Here is a 19,653-nt window from a genome sequence, read left to right as displayed (position 1 = left end):
ATGCCACCTCTTTGTTCTACAGAGATATTCAAAACACTACACCCCGAGAGCAGTATGTTCTTACCAGGAAATTGTGAATATCTCAATCAGCAGTTCAGGAAGGTTTTGCATCCTAGACAGCTGCCAAGCCATCAAGTTTCACGTGGATTAACATGCAATCATATTTGGATTGAAGAAAGGTGATATGCTTCTATTGCACAACAACAGATCATTTATGCTTCAACCAAGTGGCACCTCTGGGTAGAGTTCAAATCTGTGTTGAAAGGTAGTGCAGTCACGTTGAAACTGGATTACGTAACACCTCTGCTTCTCCCAAGCTGCAAACTGGGAAAGCATGCAAGTAGCTTTTCTGTCATCACAGAAAAGTGAGCCTCAAAATTTAATGCCAACATGTGTGAGAAGAGTAATCAGAGGTTCACCCTGTATCACACTTCCTTGTCCTTAAACAGTAAGGAATTTATGCAAGTCTTAGAACTGAAGATGTAACTGCCCCCTGACTTAAGAGCAACCTAAACATTTTCTAAGTTTGAAGGCAAGCTCAAGTGGAACAGGTTCAATGCAGGAGCTTGGCAGTATAAACTTCTGGAATACAACAAAGGCACCTAAACCTTCACAGTGGCATGTTGAAACTGGCAAATATTTAAGTGCAATTTTTGGTCTATAAAAAGACATAACAAATAGTGGTAATTCATAAACTTGGCAGTAACAGTTTGCAGGTATTTCAGATTCATAAGTTTTTACAAAAGTCATTTCCACATAAAGTATTGCTGATACTTCTACAAATATCCATGCAGTCAACAGTACAATTTATCTATGTGGTCAAGTGCAGGTAGCTGCTGAATTGGGGCTAAAGCACCAAAGTGCAAAAAAAGTTATCTACAAAAAAAAAATCACGTTGGAAGAGTTGGTACAGACTATATAGGACTGTGAACTAAATAACAACCAGAGCATTTTTGTGTTCTTCACTACACTGGACACAACTTTACTTTGGTTAACCATCGATGCTGCAGAGTGAGTGCTTCAGTTCCTGCCTCTCACTAACTTTGGGCAAAGGTGAATTGTCTCCACTCTGCACTCACATACAGGTCCTGAAATACCTGAGGTCAAAACTCCTACCGAAAAAGCTTACAAGGCATAGTAAAGTGTGTCTGTCCTGAGCTGGAGGTGGCAGAAGGACCCTCCTTTCAGCTGGGAGGTTTCATCTGCCCCATTACTGAAAAGCAGGAAAGAGTTACAGGCATAAGTCAGCATAATTTGGCTTTAGCAGACACCACAAGATTAAACTGTCAGCCTTTGCTCAAAAGAGCACTAAGTCTGGATGAAAGAGATGTGTATGCACAGTGGCTGCACTAAGTAACATGAGAAAAACTGAAATTATTTCTTCAGAAAGCCAAATTGGATGCCGGTTTCACATTTTAACTCATAAGTTTACTCTGAAACTTCTCAGTTATGGTAAGTGAAGAATGATTTAACACAATTTAGGAGTGTTTAAATAACAAAAGATGAAGGAGACAAAAATGCTCAGACAAATTCATTTTATTATTCTTACTGTTTAAAAATAAAATTAGCCAAAGTTGGCACAGCTTCCACTACACAGCAAAAGAAAATTTCTTTTTTTCTTAAATAAATTTTGGGACAGGAAAAACAATCCCACGATAATACTACATGCCATTCTCTTGAAAACAAGGTAAATAGTTCTTTTTTCTCCCTGAATATGCATTCAACTCAAACTTAAAAATATTTTAGACCAATAAAGTTACTTTACTGAATTAATGTGCAGCAAAAAAGCAATCAAAGAAAATATGTAAACAATTTATATCTGGAAGTAAGGAGTTTGTTTCATGATAATTCATCTTTTCCTCTAATTCAACTTTCTAATATTTTGCCATCAACTTCTCTAAGGGCTAAATTCCACATGGAGAAATTCATGAGATTCGTGAGATCAAGAAGTGCAACACTTGCAGTTCCTTGTCAGTTGGCATATTGTTCTGCAGCAGGAGAGACTGATGAAGGGATCCCCAGATGTCTCACACAATTCGACTTTTGTCACCACCATCTTCTCCCCAGTTAATTGCACTTGTTCCTTCAACTGAAATTATTGGATTCTTAAATAGAAGTTTGGGTATCTGATAGAGTTTTGATTGGACGGTGGAAATTCTGTCACCACTGTCATTCTTTAATCTAAAAATATAAGCAAACAGAAAAAAACCGATGGTGAAAAATTAAAATAGTAAGTATAAAATGATCCCAGTGTTTTTCAGTATTATATAGCTGTGGGAAAAATAATTCCTTTTCCACTTAAATTCTCAGAACAAGAAGACAAGTACTAAAATAGCAATTGCCAAATAATATATCAAAGAAGTTATTTAGTCTAAAACATTAGCTTAGTTCTAAACATTGCAGATCTAAATAGAATCCCACTCACCTCAACTTGAATTTAATGAAAAATGGGTGCAATCCATTCTATTTCTGGATCTTATTTAAGATCAGACAGATTTTTAGGAGCATTATACATCCATAAAGCCTCTGACTGACCTAGGACATCATTCTGTGCATAACTGGAGAAACCAGAAATGTTCACACTCTAATTCTAAGTTTTGACATCAAATTACTCAGCCTTAAGTTCTCAGTACCAGAACTTGATTAATGTGCAAGATTTTTTAAAGGGACAGATAGATGGACATTCATGTTTTTTGCTTCTAGTAGAAGATAAAACATTTATGTTTAGCCCCACAGTCTTTATTCCCTTTCACACAGGATCAGAAAGTGTTTTTAGGCATCAGTAAGAATCAAATATACAATTGTCTTTAATTTTAACAGAAAAAGACATTGGACCCAACCTAGACACACTTAAAATTGTCAACACTTCTTATTTATAAACTGCTTCCAGTATATGCATACAGGCAGATTTCAAAAAGACTGATTTACATTAAATCAAGGGAAAAGAGGGGAAATCCTAAACAGGGTGATTTTCACACCTAATAAATCACGACAAGTTTTTTTTGCATCTTGCTGAAGCACTGTCTCTTTTTTAGCAGAAAAAAAAATCACTTTTCGGGCTAGAGGGTGTAAAACAGGTCTTAACCATAACATAATTCCTGTGCAGTACAGAAAGTCTATTATGAAACTGCCGTACCTCTGTAACAACTCCTGCAGCAATAGTGGAACCACTGTAGCGTAACATAAACCTCCCCAGCTCTTTAAAATCTTTGTACAACTCCAAAGCAACAGGTCTTTGAGTCTGTAGCTCTATCAGAGCATTCTGGCCTTTAGCCAAGAACCTGCAGGTAAAAAAAGCAGAAAACTCTATTAGAAATGTATGCACAGATAAATGAAGAAAAGAACAATGAATAAACATAAAAAATCATTTTGGAAGGCCCAGAGTATAATTATCAAGCTTGATTTCAAGTATAACCCAAGCCATGAGACTGAAAACTAATTTTCCTGGAACATACATTTTCATAAGTCATCTAAGTTTTCTTCAAAAACTTCTTGGCACTCACCACAGTATTTAATAAATTGCTTTGAATCTAATTATCTCATTAATACCTGTTTTTTCACTGTGTCAAGTGGAAATCAAGTCTTGTTTCAACCCCACAACTAAAGAGCCAATTCATTACTTTGCAGAAGTCTGCAACAGTTTCAACCATGAAATTTCTGGAAAAGGACTATTCTGAAAATGTTCTAAGCATCAAAAAGCATTTCTAGCCAAATACAGCTTTAAGTAACTAGAGAGATGTTACTAGAGGGACGTAGTTGTATGGGAAGACTCCCTAAATTTCTTTTGCACTGACACACTGTCTAGTCAAGTGTGGTTTAGACAGTTAGCCATCTCCAGAATTACGTAAGTATCCCATGCTTTAACAGTAAGAGAAGAAATACTGTTAAAAAAAAAAACGGAAGAGAGAGAGGAAAAAAAGTCCTTTAAGCGAAGGGCTGCTGATTTATGATACTTTCCCAATTCTGCAAGTGACCCTAGGCCTAAGTCATTATACTTCTCAGGTATTGTGCATTTATCAAGAGGGCAGGAGGTTTTTCAGTTTGTAAAGCACACTGAAATTCAAACATGAAACCAACTAAAACAATAAAAGCATATTCTTATAACATACAATTGATTCATAGTAGAACCTGTTTGATATACTGTGTATTAAACATCAACCCATTTCTTGAATAATTATTAACTATTCATAACACTTACTTAGGTTTTTTCTTTGTCACTTCACCAGTGCTTTTGTGCAGGACACTCAACAGTCTTGTAATAGTAGCAGGTTCACTTACTGTTTGATAGTGTAAAAGCACCTGAAAATATTTTCTGCAGTTATTAAACATCCTACAATAATCAGCAATCCTCGGTGCTAATAGTTGAAAACAGCAGATTGCATTAAGACTGATTTTTTTAAAACAAATACTTATAAAACTTCTCTCACAGGAATGTCTGCCTCACATCCAGTTACTGCTTCTAGTTCCCAAACTTTGTGATCACGACTGATATGACACAAAGGCCATATTTTATGTCATCATAAATACACTTTTCATCCTTTAGTATTTTGCTTTTGCCACCTCAGTGTATTTCTGTAGCATGAACTGGTATTTTATTTATTTTAAAAGGTATCTTACACTTAAGTACATCATTATATTTCCACAAGATGTGAGCTTCTAAAGCCTAGCTGTGATGGAACTCACATTCTCTGAAATGGCTCAGTTATATATTAAAAGTCACTAAGAATATGCATAAACAACCACAGTAGCCCCATCTAACCACTTAAAAATTACAGAAGAATCTGTTTCCTCTGGAGAGATAGAACCACTTTTAGATTCTGAATGCATCTCGTATTCGGGAGGTCAAACATAGAGAGGAAACGCCCTGAGCAACAATGCCATCAACACAGTTTTTACAGAGACTTACAGGAAATCCTTTAGTGATTGGAACCTCAATATTGAAGATGAGAACCCGAGCTCTGAACCGAGTGCAAACTTTAATGGGCTCCTTGGGATCACAAAATACACAGCCCACACTATAAGAGAACAAAAAAAACCCCCCAAAAATCAAACAAACAGTTATCTTTTGACATAGACGTGTTAAATAATTATTCTTTTCAAATGCAGTGATTAGGACAAGCAAAGGAAAAGCAACATCATTTTAATATGGCCAGGGTTGTGGGGGGGTGTAGGTGCGTGGATACCCAGGAACACTGTATTGAAGCCTGCAACAAAATACGTTCCTAGACAATGTCTACCTTATTTTATGTGTATGCATGAAGGGCTCTGTCTAGTTCAGTGAACAATTGCGTCCACTGCTAATCAGTTTCTGAAAATGTCATTGTTTCCTGTGTGTAGATATTTTTAAGAATTAGACTTTCATTCAGAGATTCAGGGTTTCCGTTCAACAGCATAAAATACTGCAGGGTGCCCAAAATCGCAGTACTGCCGCTTGTAGCTCAAATATTTTCTGGATAATAAGGGAACATCATGATCAGGACTCAAAACCTGAGCTTCCAGCAATATTCATTTCCAAAAAATTCTACATGGAGTCACAATAATGCTGTTTGTTACAAGTTGGTATGTAGACTAGACACAACTTTTTTGCAGGGGCTATTTTAAGCCATCTGAAATGAAAGGAAAATTAATTCCATATAGGAAAACATGATAGAAGAGAAAAAAAAGTATGATTAAACATATACATCAAATTTCATCAATATCAAGAAGACTTGAAAATTCGTAGGTTTTCTTGACAACTCTAACAGATCTCCAAAAGATGAATGACATCCAGGTAACAAATTGACTCAAGACTTCATTCAACAACTAGAACAAGAATTCCCTCACCCTTGCACCACTGAGATTCCCACCCCACTATCAAATGGCAACACAGATTACCTGTACTTTTCCCTTAAATCAAAGCATAGATTTGAAAAACTACCAATGCAAGGAGATCTTCAAATAGTAGCTTGAAAGTTTGCTGTCTGAAGTCCAATTGGAATGTAAAAAAGGTGAACAAATTGTGGATCCAATTATCTGGCTTGAACAACAACTGACACTTAAAGGCTTGAGGCTAATGCTTACCATGAATCCTACTGACTGGAACAGACACAAAGATTTGCTGTACCTCAGCACCGCTATCACGATATCAGACTAACCCTTAGCAAAACACTTAGGAAAATAAATCTTACAAGCAGCTAAATGTGTTGAATAAACAGTTTCCATCAATTTCACTTGCACAGATTTACTTATTAGTGGCAAAACGGCAGTTGTTTGTATGTGTCCTGTTAGAATGATTGATAAATTGAGAAGTTCTTTAAAATTTTTCTGTGTTATTTAACAATATGGGTTGAATTTATGTGTCAACTGGACTGTCCAAGCAGTAGTCTAAAAGCAAAGGGCTTGGAAGGTTACTGGTGTCAGCACTAGGGCAAAGGATGAAAACTGACAGTATTCTTCTGAGGCTGCCGTTGCACATGCAGCAGATGTTTCCAACGTTTGTACATGCAAGCCAGGTGATATGCATCACTTTGGTTTTAAATATCCTGGTAGCCACATCATTCTTCAAGTAAACCGCTGTAATATAGCCCAGTGTAAGAGTTATACAGCTTTTCATTAAAAACAAACCGTTACTTAGACTGAAACCCAGTTTTGCTCACTTGATTTTGATGATATCCATGCCGGTCAAAGTGAGACTAACGTGATCTCCTGCTGCAGCCCAATCAACTGGTTCATCGTGCAGTGTGATTCCTGGAAATGAGTAAGAACAGAACCTCACAGTGAAGTACCTAGGTTCTGAGCTACAAACAAACAGCTCTGTTTGGGCCATTTGTGCTTCATCAACCATTACTCATCAATTTTCAGTATGAATGGGTTGAGAGTAAAAGCTTTTTAACTGAGAAGACCGAGGAAGCATTTTTTCCCCCCTTGGTGAGGATTCACTATTCTCTCTCACCGCACCCTGCACCATAACATGGCCTTATTCAAGCCAGAGGAGGGAACCTGGCCCTTGTCACCAGCAAAGATGACGCAATCCTGAAAATGCTGTAGTACTAATATCTCCATATCTGCCCCACCCATCCTTTGAGGCACACGCACACCCTAGACCGCATCTTTCATATACTTTAATGGTACTGTGTCAACTTTCATTTACCTTAAGTGGGTTTGCTGACTCTTTCATAAAAAAAGTGTAACCGAAGCCTTTTGTCCGCAACATTGTGCCTATTAGAAAGCACCTTTACATGCAATTTTGTTCTGATTTTTATGTCTTTTAATTTCTTTAAAAGACAACCTGGTTGATGGGTGAGGATAAGACTAATTAGCTCTGACTGAACATCCTGAAGTTTCTGGTGGACACCAAGCAAAAAAGAAAAAACCTGGTTTTCAGAAATACTGCATATATTTATAGGATCTGGTTCTATTTTGCTGCAGATTGTACCTCTTGACTTGCAGACTTGTTCCCAAAACCACTTGCAAAAAACATGCCAGAAAGCATGATTCAACTGTCATCATGTTAAGTACCATTTTTAAGCAGCACTGATAATTACTTGATATATCTATCATTGCTACAGAATGAAAGAAATTCAGCCTCTTGAAATGAACAACTTGAATCCTAATGTGCACACCGCCTTAAGTAAATACTGTATGCTGAATTAAATTATCACTTCTTTACATTAAATACAAATGGTACGTGCTTAATGAACTTATATGCCCAACCTTCATTTGCATTTCAGTCATAGGAGAGGCAGTACAAAAGAAAAACCATAGAATCGTGCTGCTGGAGATACTCAGACAAAATACATCTTTTTCCACGGCACTTCGTCCACTCCCCACACAGAGGAGTGACTACAGTGGTCTGCTACCTAAATTCATCCACATTATTGTAACATCCCTGTGCATGTGAATGACGTGCATAGAACTGTATAAGTTGATAGACTGAAGAGCTTCCCGAATTAGCACTGAACAAGCTGGGTTTGGAATAGAACAGACAACCAAACCAACACATTGCTGAATTCAGGCTAAATACTTAGATACAAAAAGCTATTCATATCTCAAAGACTCAGTTTTTTATTCACTGGCCACTGTAGGAAAATTATAATTTTATCTTTCTATTTGAATATGAAACAAAACCAACTCTGCAGTACAAAGACAGCAAGCTTAATCAGGAAACAGCTAAGCACTTAATGTCTAGCTGTTTCTTTTCAGAAATCAAATACATTGAAATTTAAATCCATTTTTCTTCTCTTTTCTAGTTGCTCAAGACAACTATATCCTGAAAGTTTCATACTATGAAAGGATCAGTGACAAATCTTACAACATCAAACAGGAGTGGTGACTTAATTCTCAAGCTTTTTCACAACCAATTAGGTAAAATTAATTTCTAAAGGTTGTTCAATATCCTCACACTCCCTAAAAGCAGAAAAACTCCACAGTAAAGCTGAATACTAATGATTCCTGTACTGAATATCTTTATAGACATCGCTGGAACTCAAATGCTTTTACAGGCTCTTCATAAAGCAATGTCAAAATCCACAAGGCTATAACTTTTGGACTATCTGATAGGGTAAAAAAAAAAGCACGTAAGATTTCACATACTCTTCACAGACATATTTGTACAGACACAGTCACATCTAAAGAAATTCGTTTTATGCTTTCACAATTTATGTTTGACAGTTAGTATCAGTTTGACAGTCTGTTACCATTTCAGTAACTGTTTCTAGCCCAGTATTGACCTGAAAGTAAACATGCTTCTGAAGACTGTACCTTTTGCAGTGCAAGTTTCATTGGGAGGCATTGCCAGAAGTCGTTCTCCAACCTGAATATAGCCTGCTTCTATTTTACCAGTCACACAAAATCCTGAACCTTGATCTGTAATAAACACAGCAACAATTAAAAAAAAATTCATAATACAGTCGGTTTCCCATCAGAAGTTAGTCCTTCACCAATGCATAGACAAGTTTTTAATATAATGTTTTTTTCCCTTCTCAGCAGCGTTCAGTACTTGCAAGTTAGGCAGCTGTGCATCATAATGAAAATGAAACATCAAATTTAAAACCTCTAGATCTTATGTTTTTCAGAACTAAGGAAGAAATAGTCTTCTTTAAACAAATGTAGGTACATAAAGAAATATTTTTCAGTTTTTTCAGTATTAGACTAAGCCCCTTAATTTCTAGCAATATTATTTAATTCAGCACTTTCTCACTATAAGTACAGACAAAAAGAATATGATAGACCTCTCATAATAATTCTCATGCATACAGGTGCAAATTCCTATGCCATTTACTGTTTAACCCAGCCAGAATCCTACAGACTCTGTCTGCATATTACTTTTTACTCCTGGAAAAGTCAAAGAATGATTCACTTCTATTTAATATAAGAAACTATTATAACAGGAATGATTTCAGTATTTCTGAATAAAAGATTGGCAAAGTTTTCATCTTCAGTACCCAGAACTCTGTTCATCGTTTGAATGATATGCCAGTTACTTTCCACATATGCTACACATGCACATTTATGCACATACACCTTAACAAATGCCTCATTTTCTTAGCATGTGTTTGCAGGTGTGTTTAAAAAGAAATCTCTGAACTGATTCTCCAATGACATTTTCAGTATCCACACAAAAAACAAATAATCTTTTGCTGAACATCAGAATTCAGTGATACAAGCAAGCATTTTAGTATTTTGTGTCTCATATTGAATTAAAAGCTGAATTTGAAAGAACAAGTTGATCTCAAATCTTGATGTCACTTACTACTGACTTGCTCTTTGCATTCATCACAGCTACTGATGAATGCTTCTGTGTAATGAATGCTTCCATCTTTCTACCTAGAAAAATATTAGCAGTATGCCTGCATGCTAATTTTCATCAATTCATTCCAACAAACGAGACGAAACACAGACAATTAATAGATGACATCAAATGTCAAACACGAAACTGTAAAAGCTGATAACTAGCTAGAAAAAGAATACCCGAGTCACGTTACAGACACCACCACAATACAGCACACAAAACAACCTGAAGTTGGCTTTGCAAGCACTTGTGGCAACCAGAAACATGAACTGATTCCAGATGCTCAACCACTCCCAAGCACAATCGAGAACCATTTATCTTTTGTTCACATCATCACCAGGTCTGGCTTGGTAAACCAATGTGGTCTTTGAAGCTTCAACTCCCATGCTGACTGCTTCCTTAAAAGTGTCATGTTCCTTCAGCTCCCCCGGAAATCAGTGCAAGTGCAAAATGGAGTGGGGGATAGAATCAGGGCATAAAAAATGGCCCAATTTCTGTGCATCTGGTATTTGGGTTATGCCAGGACATGTTCTTTGTCCTCAGGATTGGTTGGTGGACAAGGCATTTTAAGGTCAGATCAGTCATATGCTAGAGAGAATTATAATATGGTAAGTGGGGACTGATGCAGCAGCAAAGAGATTTTACAGGGAACTCTCAGATCAGGAGATAGTTTGCCTGGAGACAATGAATATTAGGAGGACAGTGGAGGCTGAATCATATGCGAGCAGCCTTAATAGAGAAAGGGGTTTTCCAAACTATGTAGGAGTACACTCAGCACTCTCACTTTTTACACACTTCTATGGACAACTCCTGCTGAGCATGCACAGGTACTAGAACAGAGCTGAGAACAACTGTTGCTTCATGTACTTGTATCTGCAGCTACTTCCTCTGGTGGCACCAAAGTTAATTAAGTTTTGAGATCATAACGTAAGAAAAGAAATGCCTAAAAAAACACCTAAAAAGCCGCATTTAGTGATAAACCCTCCTTATGTAAATTGAGACCATTCCAAAGTAATTATTTTTTCGCATACTTTAGCAAAATACATGTAGTCAAAATTGCTCATTTTGTGAAACTTTGCTCAACCCAAAAATGATTATTGCCACTAAAAAGCTGTGATATTCTTTTAAAAGATCTCAATCAATAATCCTAACACACTTTCCCACAGCTCATGAAATTAAAAAAGAAAAAATAAATACAGAGATGGCAGAGATGACAAAACCAGTGGTATTACACTAGGGTGAATTCCCATGCAAGTTTTCAATATTTAGCATTATGGCTACAGCTAAATAAGCTAACCAAAGGCATGCACAATATCTAGCCTCAAAGACCCGCATGAAAATTACACAAACCTGGTATTTCTAGGTTTATACTACTTACAATCAGAATTTTGATCTGATTTTTTTTGTACTTTCCCTTATAAACACCTTAAATAGAAAGCAAAACTTCTTAAAATATGAATTTCAGTAATAATATTTGATTACAAATATTTACAACAGTTCAAATCATGCTGTCATTTAGTTTGCAACATTTCCCAAGGGACTTACAAAATGTTTCAAATGGGATGAATCCAGAAGCCTTATTTCTTCTAAGTTACCTGCAATTGTAAGTGACTAAATGGAAAAAAAATCAAGTCTACCATGAAAATCTTACAGGCTCAAGGCAGTCTATTTTCATCAGACAATGAAAATAAGAATTTGTTATAGTTCTTGCTGTTCCTATCTTTATTAATGCTAGGGAATAGTTCACTTCCTTAAATCCTTGGCTGGTTGTAACAGTCTTACCACCACCATTTTCTTCCATCTCACCTGCTCAAATTTTTATGAAAAATTAAGGAATGTATCACTATTCACAACTACAACAATGAACAGAAAAGGAACAAGACAAACTTGTTTAAAATCTAGGACTAGAAAGCAAAAGACCCCAAAGCCACACTCATAAAAAGTTTGAGAGATCTTGATTTAGTCCAGCAGAACTAGTTTGGGAAAGTCCCACATTCTGTCCCACAGAACCATGAACTCATTACACAGAAAAATAACTGGTCATGCAGATTATCTTCCTCAATTTCTTCTCCAGTGTGTCTCACCTTTAGCAGTACTATTTAAAATTTGGCAAGTTGGTTGAAAATGTACTATTCTGGTCCAGGAGTACACATGAAGTTCCAACTTTAAGTCTTATTTTGACAGCATTTTTTAACTTGTGCTAAATATCAGTGAAATGTTGGTAAAAATATTTTAAAAACAACCAACCTTTAAAAACATCAGCAACACACAGTCTAAATGGTTTATCCACTGATCTCTGTGGTGGCTTGAAAGAATCTGCAAATAAATGGATAAGATCTTTTAGAACATCTGTATGTAACAACTATCTCGTCAACTTCTCAGTTAGAGAAATTAATTATGGTGCATTCCAATAACTTTGTCTCATGTTTTCCCCAAAAGAAAAGTTTTAACACACACAGGACTAAGATGTATTATTTTAAAAGACGAAAATTGCACCTACCAATTTGCTCTAACAAACAGTTCCCTTTATACCATTGTGTGAGGTCACTTGACTGACCCCTTGTGACTAGATTTTCACCACCAAGGCCACTTGTTGGGATATAAGCCACATCTGATTCCTAATAAATAGAAAACAAACAGATGTGAAGCATATATTAACAACAGAATCTCCTAGCAGAAGCAAGAAGTGCATTTTTCAATGTTAGCATCTAAACTTTAAAAGAATAGATGTCACATTCGTATTTCCCCTGGAGAAGGCAGGTTACTCAGTGGATCATTTCCTTTGTAGTGACCTCTTGCCTGATCACTCTGCTCCAACAAAGAGTTGGAGAACCTTCACTATGATGGTATCAATGATGGCAACTAGAAACTGAGTTCAGGTAACAAACTCCTCCGTGTTTGACAGGCAAAACTTTGGTTTGAATTGCTGCTTTATGCATAGGGATTGCAGGAAGACCACAGCCAGTCCAAATGAATAGTAGTTGGAACTGAGAAAACACGAGAGGAGGGTTCTCATGAGCTCATAATCCACACTGACACCTGCTCCAGTATAAAACTCTCTATTGTCATTCATGCAATCTTGAACATTAGGATAGACCATTCTTGGTCTCTTCTGCTTTGTCGACAAGAATCCCAAGAAACTACAAGTGGTCTGAGTACCCCAAAGATCCAATAGACCTAAACAAAGGTGATGATACAAACAGTATTAAAGAACTGACTGCCCTTACGCAGGACTCAGTATCACCCTACTAGGAAGAAAAGAAATGTGCCACATTATGTGCACATAGCAGTAGCAGGAGGTGACACAAAATAACCTGACTGTAGGAAAAGCTCATCCCACCCAAATGCTTGAACAAAGCAACAAAGGCCTCACAAATATATTACCTTAAAGCCAGCTTGCTTAAGAAATTGGCCAAGCTTACTTGTAATTTCCTGAAATCTTTCCTGTTGCCAATTGACCTAAAATAAAGCACAGATTATGATCTGATAATAGAATGATAGATTTTTAACCATGATTTGAACATACAGCTGCATGTCATCAATTCTGTAGTAGAAACAGATGTGTATTTATAAACATGAGATTTCCAGGTGCATTCATACTTGAATATATAAGAGCATACACATTAGCAATTACTGATCACAAACAACACACCACTAAAATTGTAAGCCCTTTTAATTTCAACAGTAGCTTTTTAAAAAAAATTTACACAAAATTCAGATTCAGCAAGATATATTCAATACAGTAGTAACTTAGAACATAAATAGTAATCTTTAGCAAACTTTACACATTTAAATAAAACTATTCAGGTCTTGACCTGAATGACCATGAAGACGATCTTACAGATGCCAGTGAGATCAACTGTTATGTGAGATTTCCACAAGTACAAAAGGGACCTCTGCTCATTTTAGCACCAAAATTAACCTTCTGTGTGCTTTGAAAATACACCCAAAAATAAAAAGAATGGCATTATAAAGTCTAAACATAAGGGACAAAGCAGGGAAGCAAAGAAATAATGCTTTCTTATTAGTTTCACAATACTGATCCTTAAACTTAATATCCACAAATCTAGACAGAAGCCCTTCACTTGAATGAAGAGATTAAATGTGTACCTGATCCATTTTATTGACTGCAACAGCCAACTGTGTCACTCCAAGAGAGCGCACTAATAATCCATGTTCTCGTGTTTGTCCACCAGTCTCAAACCCTGCCTCAAACTCTCCTCTGCTGGCATCCACAACCAAAATTGCCACATCAGCCTACATTATAAAGAAAAAAAAAAAAGTCAAAAGAGGTTAAGAGGTGGAAATAATCTGGGTAAATACCTCAATCAGTACCATTTCACACAAAATGTACTTTATGTAGGAGAAATCCTGATGTGCTCCAAACATAATTGGAACTGCTCAGTCCCATCTGTATCATACCCACTTTGGTGAGACAGTATGGCACTATGTCTTCTTATGTCATAAACCAGCTCCTCCTGGTTAAACACAGGACAACTGCTGTTTTGGGGAACCTGTCCCCTTCAATCTACCCACTGTGGATGCTGCACAGATCTCAACAAAAGTAGCCTATGCTCAGAAGCTTTAGAACACAATGTATGAGTACAATGTCTAGTTCTCTCTGCCTCAGTCTGTACACCTTCTTAGAAGCTGCAAAAATTACAAACAAATCACCACACTATACAACTGGGACTACCAGTTGTACTGTACAGTTGACTGCTGGATGTGAATGCTTCACAGTCCACTCGACACACTGGAGCATGCCAAAATCAAAAGACACCTATTTTATCACCTAGACAAACCCTCTGTCAAAGCATTAAGAGCAAATAGTCCACAGCACTGCACAAAAGTCAGCATGTAATTATTGGGAAAAACACAGATCTTACTGTTAGCCTTAAATGCTGCTAATATTTCTTGTACTTTTCCTGCTTTGGTAAGTAATTGCCAGTTAGATCATCATCATGTACTAAGTGATGACAACAGATGTGAACAACAAAGGTACTGGTGCCAGCAGGCAGGTGTAAGACAATTTCAGAGGACTGAGAAGATGGGCATAATGGAAAAAGATAAGAAAAAGTGGCACTTTCCCTCTCTTCTTAAATGCTTACGCTTCTGAATTCCAGGAAAAGGAACAGAGTCCTGTCTCTGAACTTCCCTCACCTCATCCTAGGCATGAAATCCCCAAGCTCAGAGACAGCAGGAGTGTGAGAACAGGAAAAGGATGACTGATGAATTTCCTCAGAGCTCCCAGCCTGAGAAGTGCATTGCAATGAACTTCTCGTTCAAGAAAAAAAAAAGACATCCTGCATTTTCTACATTATAAAGTATAAAAACAGCACCTCAGGACTTACTGAATGCGTATCAAAGGCCAGATGCTGGCCTTGATAAGGTTGATTTGCATTTTGCATAACAGCAGTTGGGGATTCACCTCCTAACAGCATTCTCCACAATAAAAAGGCACTAAAGCCATTTCCAGCCATTGCTTCAGCACTGAGCCTAATCTAACAGGCAACAGAAAGTTGCAAAGTTTCAATGATTCCTTAACAGGTTCCAGAACAGACCAGCCCCTCATCACCCTGAGAGCTGGAACAGAGATATCAAGCTTTATTCGGTCAGCCTTATCTTCTGGTGAACTGATACAACTGCTTGGGGTTCTGCAACTCTTCTCTTAAAACTTCTGCTTGTGTTACCTTTCCCCTCAAAGAAAAAACTATTTTAACAATTGTAAAGAAATAGCACATCTGAGTCAACATTTTCCACTGCTCTGAAACTAAAGATTCACTTCTAATTTTAGAACTCATAAAATTGCTACAACACATATTCTGTCATATAGATGGCTGTACAAACACTACGCCATAATTTGCAAACTTCTGACTATTTTTGCAGCCTAACCACTGGGTCACAAGGTCTAAATTCTCACCTAGGCTCTGCTTCAGAGCTAAAGCAGAACCAGGGACAAACCAGTCTTCCTACAGTGCAGTTCTCTATCTAGTAAGATCATACTAGCAGTACTCATCCAAATACTCAAAACAGATCTTAAGATATAACCCGTATTTCAAACAGTTATGACACACACAAAGCAAAAACCTATACACAGCTTAGCTTTGGGAAAAAAATTGATTAAATCTCTACTTTGAAGAATCAATTTTATTGTTTAAAGAAGGGTGCCCATAAGTGAAAAAAAAAATTTAAAAAATCACTCTTTTTGTATCATGTAACCATGTTATCTTCCCCCCACCTCTGAGGTATTGTTTCCACAAATAACTAATCTATAGGAGACTGGTAAGTGCCATACTGAATTCAATAGGTAGTGTCCAATGCTTTTGACTTCACCTACTGTTGCTAAAACAAGTGGCATGAATGCAGATGGATGCATCCTGTATAAACTATATCTGTTTTCTTATCCCCTATAAAATACCCTATAAAGCAGAAAAACGTGTTTTGCTTGACCTATAAATCCTTCTTTAAGCTCAAAATCACTTAAAATCAACCTACAGCAAGACTTTCCCAGAACTACTCATTGAGTAGCTATATACCACATCTGAATAGCTTTCAAAGCTCAAATCTGATTTTATCAAACTGAAATTTACTATTAAATTACTTGCATAATAAAACCCTCCTCCTAAACATTAACATCAAAAAAGTAACCACCTTTAATGTGTAACAAACACATTCTTTTTTAAGTTTAGAAAATGCAAAGTTATATTAACACCATCAATGATTCCATTCCATCTTAGATTTTAAAAGAAAAAAAAAATTATGAAGAATTTTAAAATAATACCGATATTGGAAAAAGCATTTTAGACCATCTTTACCTGCGCAGCTCCTGTGATCATATTTGGAATGAAGTCTTTGTGGCCTGGAGCATCCATCAGTGTAATTACTTTAGTTGGTGTCTCGAATTTGGTCATACCCACATCCATGGTCACTCCCCTTAAACAAAGCATACATGCAACGCACCATTAAAACTGCTTTAAAACTTCACAGAGATATAAAGTAAGCTATTAAAAAGACAACCATGAAATTATACACTTCATAGCTTTCCCTGATTTAGCCTTCACCATAGGGATATCTGCATGTTGGAAGAGTAGACCTCCAGAGCTGCATTTAGTAAATCCAGCGATGAAGAAAAATACTCAGAATTCCCAGTACTACCATGCACCCATAGATTGTGTCCCAACAAGCACAGTGAGAACATGAAAACTGAACTGCATATTTAAATCACTACTAATTATACTTTTGATATTTAGTTCTTCGGGTATCAGAGTAAGAGAAACATAGCCGAGTTTAAAAAAAAATAGGTGGTATAGGACTGTAGAGATACAGTTACACATTTGCAAAGATCCACAGGCAGAACTCCTGACTGCCAATGAAGGATCACAACACACTTGGACTCAGTTCCACATCTCACTAACCTCCACATGTTCTGCATGACACAAAGGATAGGATCCATCTCATCAAATGCAAATACCTACCATACACATGTCTGTATCTGTGTTAAGTCATCTGCATCTCCCTTTACAGACAGTAAAGACACATAGAACTTCCAAGGGACAAAACATCTTGTAGTAGCAGATACTTTTAGCATGCTACTTCCAATCACCAAAAAATCCCAACAACAAAATAAGCCCTCCAAAATCCCAAACATTTACAGATGACTCCAGAAAGTTGGTTTTTTTTAAATAAAAAACTCAGAGCAAAGAGAAAACAGAATCAAACAAAAATACTAATTCAGCAAACTCACTTCAATATAAAAATGTAATTTTAAATTTCATATTTCAAATCAATAAAGGCTTTTTATAAAGCATACAATTGTTAATTTAATTAATTTCTAGATTTTATTTTTAAAGTAATGTAAGTCACACATGACGAACTGACATTTCAATGCTTAGTTTATCAGACTAATATTTTCTAACAAATGCCGTTCTTTCACAGAAAAAAAGAGGCAACTCCCATCAAAATGTATTTCTACCTTTCTCTTTCTTCACCAGTTTCATCCAAGACCCATGCATAGGCAAAGGAAGCTTTACCAGCCTTTTTAGATTCCTGTTCATATTTGTGCATAGTTCTTTTATTCACATTTCCCAAAAGGTAAAGCAAATGACCCATTAAAGTACTTTTGCCTGCATCAACATGTCCTGTGGAAGAAAATAAAGCCATTTTACTCATTTTTGCAATTTAGGTATAGCACAAGAAATATACTAAACATATGAACATCACATGCACTGATAATGCTTCTGTAATCTCTAGAACTTCATAATCCTGTGAGACACAGACACAGGAAGACAGTTTATTGTAACAGCCAGTTAGCATGACAGCCATAGAGCGTCTCCAAATTTATGCTAAAAAGAACACTCTACAGCAATGAAACCAAATCAAACATGTTCTGTATGCTCAAAGGGATGCTAAGTCAACCTCACTGCCCAAGTCAAAGACATCAGAATGCACTCCCTCCAAAAAATGCAGATTCAACTGAAAACGAACAGTAGGAGATTTTCCTTCCCTGGACTGAGGACAGTTTTGCTTCTGTATCACTTCCAGATTCAATCAACACAGTTTTTAAACTTTATGTTTGTCAGAAATGTAACTTAACAGTATTACCTATTACCACCAAATTCAGCAGTTGCTTTCCTCCTTGTCTCTTCTCCAACTCTGCTTTCACATCTATTTGTGGTTTTGCCTTGCTTGACTTTTTTGCTGGAGTAGGCACCATATTCTGCTCTTCTGAAACATGCACTACTTGGGGTGAAAGAATAGATTTTGAGGCAGCCTCAAGTACCCCAGAAGCTACACTGGCATCTTCAGGTAACAGTCCTTTCTGAGGTGTATTGGTGTGGCCATTTTCCTCAGCAATTGCACTAGGGGAAAAAAGAAAACAAAGAATGCAAATGGCAAAGAAGACATAGAAATAGGAGAGAGAAATTGAGTTTTCCCTTCACTATCCTGTAAGCCCCAAGGAGAATGTGATAAGCCCATTAAGGTGGAACTGATAAGTAGCTGGATAAAAACTGCACAGATACCAGCTCTGAACATCTTGTCTGAAAAGCAGCACTGTTTACAAAAGCAAGATAAGAAGAAATGTTGTAAAATATATGAAACAGATAAACAAGCTTTCCATAGACCCCTCCTTTAACAGGAAGGGAAAGGACAATTATGCAGAACTACCACAGAGCAGGTTTCCTCTGAACTAAGAGCCCAAGTAAACTTTGAAGCACAGATCCTGAAACAGTTTCCACGTACAGTACCATTACTACAGTTAAACATAGCAATGTTTTATTCTGAGAACAGTAATATAACATAAAGAGTTGATATTAAGCACATGTAAGCTGTAATTTGAAGTGCAATGCTTATATAGAACTATAACAGATGAGTTAAGATTTATCAATACTGAAAAATTTGTTTCATTCATCAAACAAGAAACCCAGGACTAAAGAGATTTGGATTCTCAAACTCCTTTTTTCTGACACCCTGCTCTCCCACAGATAACCATATTAATCCTAATGGTAAATAATCCTAAATGTATTATTTTCTTACATTCTCTCCTTTTATCCGCATTTTGTAAATGAATACATTTTCCTGATTTACACAAAGTTTTCTGAGCATATACAATATTTACCTGTCATAGCAAAGATGATCACTAAAAACAAACACTAAGCAACATTTTAAAGACAGCAAAAGCTTTCTTACTGCCCGACAGAGCTGCATGGTGAGGCATTAATACAAGAAACAAGAACAGTACCATCATGCTGCAGACTGCTTTCTCTAGAACAGGTTCCTGCAGGCTCTCAGAGTCAAGTGTTTCCACATCCACAGTGAAATCTTCACTCTCCACTTTCTGTTTACATGCCAAAATTAACTACCCAGTTTTAATCTTTTCAACTTCT

The 19,653-nt window shown here is 36.7% G+C and overlaps 1 protein-coding gene across 1 annotated transcript in view; it reads right to left on the bottom strand.

Annotated features, from left to right (window-relative positions):
- Positions 1 to 1,518: 1,518 nt before the first annotated feature.
- Positions 1,519 to 19,653, bottom strand: part of HBS1L (HBS1 like translational GTPase) — a 58,146-nt gene continuing 40,011 nt past the window's right edge. Inside the window, exons 6-18 of the mRNA XM_014874183.2 lie at positions 18,371 to 18,627; positions 17,742 to 17,907; positions 16,585 to 16,702; positions 13,880 to 14,026; positions 13,154 to 13,228; positions 12,270 to 12,387; positions 12,017 to 12,085; positions 8,740 to 8,844; positions 6,636 to 6,726; positions 4,907 to 5,015; positions 4,199 to 4,299; positions 3,137 to 3,281; positions 1,519 to 2,181 (exon numbers count right to left, since the gene is read on the bottom strand). Of these exons, the coding sequence (XP_014729669.2) occupies positions 2,170 to 2,181; positions 3,137 to 3,281; positions 4,199 to 4,299; positions 4,907 to 5,015; positions 6,636 to 6,726; positions 8,740 to 8,844; positions 12,017 to 12,085; positions 12,270 to 12,387; positions 13,154 to 13,228; positions 13,880 to 14,026; positions 16,585 to 16,702; positions 17,742 to 17,907; positions 18,371 to 18,627 (1,513 nt within the window). The 3' untranslated portion in view covers positions 1,519 to 2,169. The remainder of the gene's footprint in view (positions 2,182 to 3,136; positions 3,282 to 4,198; positions 4,300 to 4,906; positions 5,016 to 6,635; positions 6,727 to 8,739; positions 8,845 to 12,016; positions 12,086 to 12,269; positions 12,388 to 13,153; positions 13,229 to 13,879; positions 14,027 to 16,584; positions 16,703 to 17,741; positions 17,908 to 18,370; positions 18,628 to 19,653) is intronic.

The sequence above is a fragment of the Sturnus vulgaris genome, chromosome 3 (genome assembly GCF_052056855.1).
Source record: "Sturnus vulgaris isolate bStuVul1 chromosome 3, bStuVul1.hap1, whole genome shotgun sequence".
NCBI classification, from domain to species: Eukaryota; Metazoa; Chordata; class Aves; order Passeriformes; family Sturnidae; genus Sturnus; species Sturnus vulgaris.
Note: the sequence above shows the minus strand (reverse complement) of the source record. Positions and strands in the feature narration are given on the sequence as shown.